At 39.9% G+C, this 7,189-nt stretch overlaps 1 protein-coding gene across 1 annotated transcript; it reads left to right on the top strand.

Annotated features, from left to right (window-relative positions):
- The first annotated feature begins 3,506 nt into the window (after positions 1-3,506).
- On the top strand, positions 3,507-4,927 carry LOC104950672 (uncharacterized). Its single transcript, XM_010777219.1, has 3 exons — positions 3,507-3,658; positions 3,752-3,810; positions 3,938-4,927. The coding sequence occupies exons 1-3, from the start codon at positions 3,630-3,632 to the stop codon at positions 4,648-4,650; spliced, it is 801 nt and encodes a 266-aa protein (XP_010775521.1). The 5' UTR covers positions 3,507-3,629; the 3' UTR covers positions 4,651-4,927.
- Positions 4,928-7,189: the final 2,262 nt, after the last annotated feature.

The raw sequence follows: 7,189 nt of genomic DNA, 5'->3' as shown, positions 1-7,189 counted from the left end.
TTGTCTTGTGCCAGTTCGTCTTGTTTCAGTGTGCTTCTATGTCCAGAGACCCAATGTGATACCAGAGAGGAGAGTTTTGTTTGTTTGAAATCAAGAGTTTTGTTTTTTCCTCGCAAGAGTGATTTTTTGTTAAAACTTTGTTTTATTCTTCTCATTCAAATATGAGTCGTCGCATTTGAGTCCAGTATTTTTGTACCCCGTTCTAACACATTACTAGCGGTAAATAAATAAAAAATCCCTTGTTATAGTTTTTTCAAGCTTCCATTTTCACTTTACATTTTAAATACTCACGAGCTTACATGAGAATTAAAAGGTATTTGAATTTGCATGCCATTTTACAGCCTCAAACGTGTGCTTTGTGGCCGTCATTCAGGCTGTTCATCCTATACAATAACATAAGGGTTAATGGGGCCAATGTATAACTGGAGATCCACCTGCATAATTGTGCATTCTGTATATTATAATGAATGTAAATAACAAACATGTGGGGATGTGTTGAGGCAAAATGATATGGCTATGTGCTCTCTTCTGTCATAGATGTTTGGGTAGTAATGGTTACACTTTGACTGTTAGCTGTCTTTGGCTTCAAGGAGTCTCACTCTAGCACTGTAAAACCTCTTAAAATAGCAAGTTGTTCCGGTTGAACATTTTCTTGTCTTCTGCCGCCTCAGTATGGACTAACACGTAGGGCAAATGCACAGAAATATATTAAAGGTCTCAATACTTTACACTCTCTAGCTCGCCCTCCCCTCGTACATGGAAACACACACACACGTTCGCCCACACACAACCACTGGAAAAGACACTCTGGAAAATACTGTTTGCTGATATGCGGATTGGGATAAGAGCGGAACGCTGAGCATTTCAATCTAAACAGTAAACACTCTTAATTGGATTGTGTGCTTATGTGCTTTGATGTGAATCCTCTAAGGGCTGTATATTATAAGGCCTAATTGATTTTGATACATATTTACAAGAGTTTGGTAAATTTGTCCAAAGCAAAATGTTTTCGTCATTAACTCTAATAGGGGAGAATTACGGGCCACCTTTTGGTTTACACAGCCATTACTGGAACATCGTGTCGTTGCAGTGTCAGAGTTCACCGGTCATTTGGCAGTGCCCTGTCTGTGTCAACATCCTGTGGAAATAACCATGCGGACCTCCCGCTCATCACAAATGAGGCCCAGAGGGGATGATGGGAGCTGAGTGTGGGGCCTTGTCGTCACCCTGAAGTTAAGAGGTGGAGCACCAATCCTCTCTTGCTGATCTCTAACCATCACCTGCCTCAGGAGGTTGTGCGTCAAGCCATTCAACCTCATTCACATGAGATCTAGGTCTGCTTTAGTGTCCCTAGAAATGTCGAAACACCACCATCACCAGCGTTTGTCAGAGAGTTTGAATACGGTATGTGTGTTCAGAGGAGTGTGCACTGTAGAGTCAAATAGCATAGTTTAGGTCTGCACAATATTAAACCAAACTAAAATCAAAAACAGTTCCACTATGTCTGCGGTATAAAAGATGCCGGAATATCCCCTCTAAATTGTGAAAATGTAAAAAGATAAATGCATTGATCTGGTGCAACTTAAGTGGCTAGATAGATATAACTGTGTGCTTTAGTAAACATTTTAATCCTATACTTATTTGATTGTATCTATAAGGAAATTAATGGCTAGGTTGATGTTAGTGATCCCACAGCCAGGAAATTCTTACCATTGTTATTTATAGAGATGTTAAGAAATTAATTGACTATTTAATCCAAACATCAAAACACTGAAATAACCTCTCAAATATTCAATTAATTAAATCCTCAATAATTGCGAATGGAGATTTAAAATGTGTTTTTCCCAAAGTTATTGTTCAAATATTCATGTCTTTTTTATAAATATGTATTTTTGTAAATCTGTTGGATCTCAGAAGTGATTTTAGGTGAACAAAGATATATTGATGGAAACAAACAGCTGTTTATCTGTTAGTTTGGCGTCACACAAGGCACAGTTCTAGGATATCTTATCTTCTGATTTTCTTGGCTTTCTTTCAATCAATGTGTTCTACATTGATTATAGTCCACAGGAACGATTTCATGTGGCTACTGTGTACAAGGTATTTCATTTGCTTCAATATGCTTTTCAATAAAATATAGTTATGAGTGCAGTACACAGCCAACTAAAGTGTCTATTGTAGAGTGTTTTGTGAAATGCTGCGGCGTTTTGTGAAATGCTGTTGTGTTTTGTGAAATGCTGTTGTGTTTTGTGAAATGCTGTTGTGTTTTGTGAAATGCTGTGGCGTTTTGTGAAATGCTGTTGTGTTTTCTGAAATGCTGTGGTGTTTTCTGAAATGCTGTGGTGTCTTGCACTTCAGGGCCACCGTAGTTTGGTTTTAAATCTAACATTTGCCAAAGGTTGCTTTTCGCTTTGACACCAAATTCTCCGCCATCTTGACTGTCAACTCTCTGTAATACTAATCCTGCTAATCTGTGCTGCTGCTGTACAGAGCAAACACCTTTTTCCTTCAGTTTATAATTGTAGCTCCATGTGGGCAGGTAATGTAATAAATGTTTGTCCTTGCACTGTGTAACTTGGGTTAACATCGACTAGCAAGCCTTGTTGGTGCCACTTTTTGGCAGGGGGACACTGTGACACTGTGGGAAAATAACATGAGCCCCTTGGCCACGCAGGCATCCACATCCTTGGTTTCACAATACCTGCAATTTCAATTCCATTACTTGCCGTGCCACACTTCAAATAAAGCTCGGGCCTATTAATTACCAAAGTATGGGTTCAGGGTAAAGGTGAACGTGCAATTACAGAATTAAAACAAGCTTGTCATTCCTGACAGAAATAATTTGACTGAATTATGAAATGCTTCCACTGCTCTCAGCTTCATTGTCGTCTCAGGGAAAACCAAATCCAAGCTCTACTGCTCCTTTCTCTTCAAAAGTAAAGCAACTAATTGTGCTTTCCTATAATTACTTTTGAACTGTACGTGTTTGTGATAAACAAAAGGAAAGAAACACCCCCTGTAACTGCTGTACCTGTGCTGCCTAATGCTTTCTGTGTTGCTTGAACCGTTTAATAAAAGAGGTCGAAATTAATGAGATCATTTTAATTTCGGTGTGGTGGTTATGGTATTCATGCAGAAATTGTATATCATTATCAGGGTTTTAGGTCTAGTGAATTAGAAGCTGTAATTAGCTGCTCAGGTAAATTAAAGTTGTGATGTTGATAATTAGGATTGCAAAAGATAACATTCAAATGACACCAAATGATAAAACACTTTCCTTTTTGTTTTGCTTTCTTAAAGGGACATTGCACTGAAACTGAAATGTCTCTTACCCCTGCTGCCATGTTTTAAATGTATGCTTTACTAAAATGTAAAAATCTATATGTTTTTTTTTCAAAAAATCCTGCTACAAGCAAGCATTTAAAAAAATTGCCTGTAATGACGCAATTTGCCAGTGGCAGAGCAGATTCACTGGTTGAAGTTGTGTCTCTATGACAACCAGCTGTCTGTAATTAGCAAATCAAGCCAGAGTGAGGTTGGAGCGTCAGAGTGGCTGCAGAGAAGTTAAGAGTGACAAGTGTTTGCAGTAATTGCATTGCCGTGAAGTCAATGCTGACATAACTGCAGGGATGTGTGTTCTACTGTTGCTTTTCCTCAGGTATTGTAAAACTGAATGTTTCCCGTGTTGAAAGAGAAACAATCATAGCTGTTCAGTGCTGTTTGTCTTACACTGATTTCTGTTTCTCTGCAGCTCCATTGTGGTTCACTATGTGTCAGCTGGAGGTGTGTATTGTGCTAAAACAGCCAGAGGTATGTAGAGCGCTTTGATTGATGTTTGTACTTTTTTTTTAAATCACCCATTAGTGGGTATTTTTGATATTTCAAAACAAATCGCTCACAGAGAATAAAAAAGTTTGTTAATATTTCTGTGTTGCAGCCCGCGCAGCTGCTCTGGGTTTGGATTATCCTGGAGTCCATGGAGGGCCTAATCTCTATAGACCACCTCACCATGGGATGCACCACAGCATGATGGCGCCCAGACCTCAACCTGAGAATAACAATGATCCTGGATGGGGTGCGACTGAACCTAACATGGCCTCGAACAAAGGTCACCCCAGGAGTCTGCATGGCGCTTACAGGCCGGTTCAAGCTGAATACACCACGGACCAAGTGCTCAGCCTTCCTAGAGAACGGTCACATATTCACCGCAAGTCAAATTTTAAGCAGGTCAAGCATGTTGCCCCTCCAACTCTGGCTGAAGCCCCAGGCCATCCTGACCTTGTGAACAGGGACCCCCAAGGTCGCAAAAAGCCGCTCTCACATGTCTACAATAAGCACGACCTTCTGGTTGACGAGTCCGTCCCAAATAGACATGGCATGTCCCAAAGCAGGGGTCATGGCGCTCACCAGAGGCGTTTCACTGGATATGGCCCGAGAAGAGAAATTCCTGTCCTCAGTTCATACGGCATCATGAACAACGGCCACATCAGAGCGACAACTAGCTCAAAACCTGCTGTTGACGGACGGAAATGGATCAGGTTTCCTGGCCGTCTTCCTCAGCCCCTGCACCAACGCCTGAATGTCAAACAGTATTTTCAAGGTAACCCTGTCCTGAGACATCTGACTGAAAGCAAAATCAGGCCGAATTAGCTGGTGAGCTAAAGGGTCTGACACATAGCTTGGCTGTCTTGTCAAATATTGTGTATGTGAGGAGTTCTTAAAGTTAAAAGGCAAGCATTTTGTGAACGGAAAAACAATGTGATTTCAGAATATTGTCTGGCATCCTCTAAGCTTTACTGAAAGATGAAATGTCCTACCTATCTGAATACAAGCTCCTGCATTGTTGCTTCCTCACCTGTAGCTCTAAAACAAGTCACATCTTGTATTGTCTCTCGATTTATTAAATTAAAAATGGCTATAATTCTCATTGCCTCTCTTTCTCTTCTCCCCTGCTCATCATAAATGCCTCACTCAGGTCTGGATGTTACCAGAGTGCCATCTGTTGGCTCTAATGGGTACATCTCCTTTTGGCTCACATTGTTGAACACAGGTGCTGCTTAACAGAAGGTCAGCTTTTTACAAATCCCCTAATCTGTTTACAATCTGTTGTTTGCAAGTACTACTAGTGGGTATGCTAATTTCTCCAAATAACCTTGGTCTTTAAATGAGGCCATGTTTCACTAGTGTTCTGCCATTTCCAATAGGGACAATGGGGTTTTAAATGCAGCCTTATAATTAGAATTTAGGAAAGCGTCACCAAGTATTTAATATTTGTCATTACTCATATTACAAAATAAAACCAGAGAAAATAAGCTAAGGTGGGTTTTATAGACCAGTTTAATTAAAGAAAAGCTTTATAGCCCCTGGCTTTGATTCCTCACTGAAAGACTTTTGAGTGTGTGCAATGGTAAGCGGGTTATTCAGTTATCAAGTGATTGAGCCATAAATCAATCAGGAGCCAGAAAGAACGAGTCGGTTATGAGCAATCATCCAGGACGTGTATAAGGTAATGGGGGACAGAACAAATTAAATCTATCAGCTGTTTATGGGAGGCGGGAACAGTGAAGAGAGGTAGTACATCATACAAGCTGTCACGTTTGGACTAAAAAAGGGTTGAGGTCCAGCAGCTGCAGGTGGCCGGTTTAAAGCCCACACATTTGGTGATGTCAGGCTAAACCTATAGAAGAATCCTGCACACATTATTTTGGTATCAGAGTATCGAATGCACCACTAAGTAAATGGGGGCAATACTAACCCTGCTTCAGCACAGGTTTTCAGCTGGTCTTCACTGATGTTCGCTGAACACCCATTTCCTGTTACATGCTGCAGTTGTTCGCCTCCTTACCTTCAATCAATGACTTAATGACCCCTTTTACAGTTTGACAAATTAGGCTGGATGTTGGGAGGTAAGAGAATCAGCTGTGTGAGCCTGTGGCCACCTAAGATTAACCTGGAATATCTTTAGTACACCTAATGTACCTTTCTAGCTTAAATATAACATACAAAATGACTGATAATACGTTTACCATCTCTTTTTATCACATCCCACACAATTTAACTCAATTCAACTCTAATGTCAGATCAGATGTTTGACAACAAATCCCACATAGAGCAGTACGGTCTAGAATACAGGCAGGATGGGTTTAGCACTGTTTCCATGTTAGCATCAGTTTATTTGGAACAAGAAGAGGAACCAATGTGCTCATGGACAACTTCACAATAGTATTATATTGATGTTTACAAGATTATCTTTTATCTAGGCAAGGAGGGATTTTCATTTGTATTTAAAGTCATTTTGTAGGTAGTAGTTTGTGTTGTTGCGCTGCTGAATATTGCTCTATTATTTATTTGTGTAAGTCACCAAAAACCACTGTTGTGTCCACCTGTAGGCAAGGGTGTAACTTTGGTTTGAGAAGTGGGGGGGACACAAAACAGGGGGTCCTCCGCAAGGAAACATTTTCTCAATTTAATTCCATTTCCTGCCTTTCTACAAATATATGAGGGACTATGGTGTTAACAAATCCAAGAAAAGTATGTAGGCTAGTGTATATAATGAGTGTGCACACTTATCTAGTATCCTATCCATGTGAACCTGTTTTATTTGTGATGACCTCACATCCTATAGGGGGTCCGGGGGCATGCATCCCCGGGAAGATTTTTTCTTTAAATTGAAGTTAAAAGCATCAATCTGGTGCACTTTGAGGGCAACATTAAGAGATGTATGGATACAGCTCTCAACACTCATATGAAACAGAACTGTATATATTTCAATAATCAAAAAACCATTAGAATATGCTCACAACCAATAACTCATATTTGATCAACTCCTCTCTCCTATCTTTATCTTACCTAGTCTGCATTCTTTCTTTTTATTTATGCATATTTTACTAATCACTTCCCTTTCAAACTGTGTTTCTTATTTGTGTAATGACCTATAGTACACATTGGAAGGATTTCTTAACTTATTTTATATACAACTAATATTACATAGATGGAAATATTCGTTTACATAGATGACCAAACCATTTGAGACCCACTGAGATAACTTAGACTAAAGTTTACAATCTAAATCACTCAGAGTCCTTTACCTCCCTGAGCTGACGTTATCTCTCTCAGTCCCCACAGGAGAGGACTCTCCCTCTCCTTATTGTTGAAACAGCTTCTAATCTCTGTTAGCTCCGAGCTAGCA

This window comes from Notothenia coriiceps, unplaced genomic scaffold (assembly GCF_000735185.1).
Source record: "Notothenia coriiceps isolate Sejong01 unplaced genomic scaffold, NC01 NC01_scaffold00017871, whole genome shotgun sequence".
Classification (NCBI taxonomy): domain Eukaryota; kingdom Metazoa; phylum Chordata; class Actinopteri; order Perciformes; family Nototheniidae; genus Notothenia; species Notothenia coriiceps.
The sequence above is the reverse complement of the archived record's forward strand: the minus strand, read 5'-3'. Positions and strand labels throughout refer to the sequence as shown.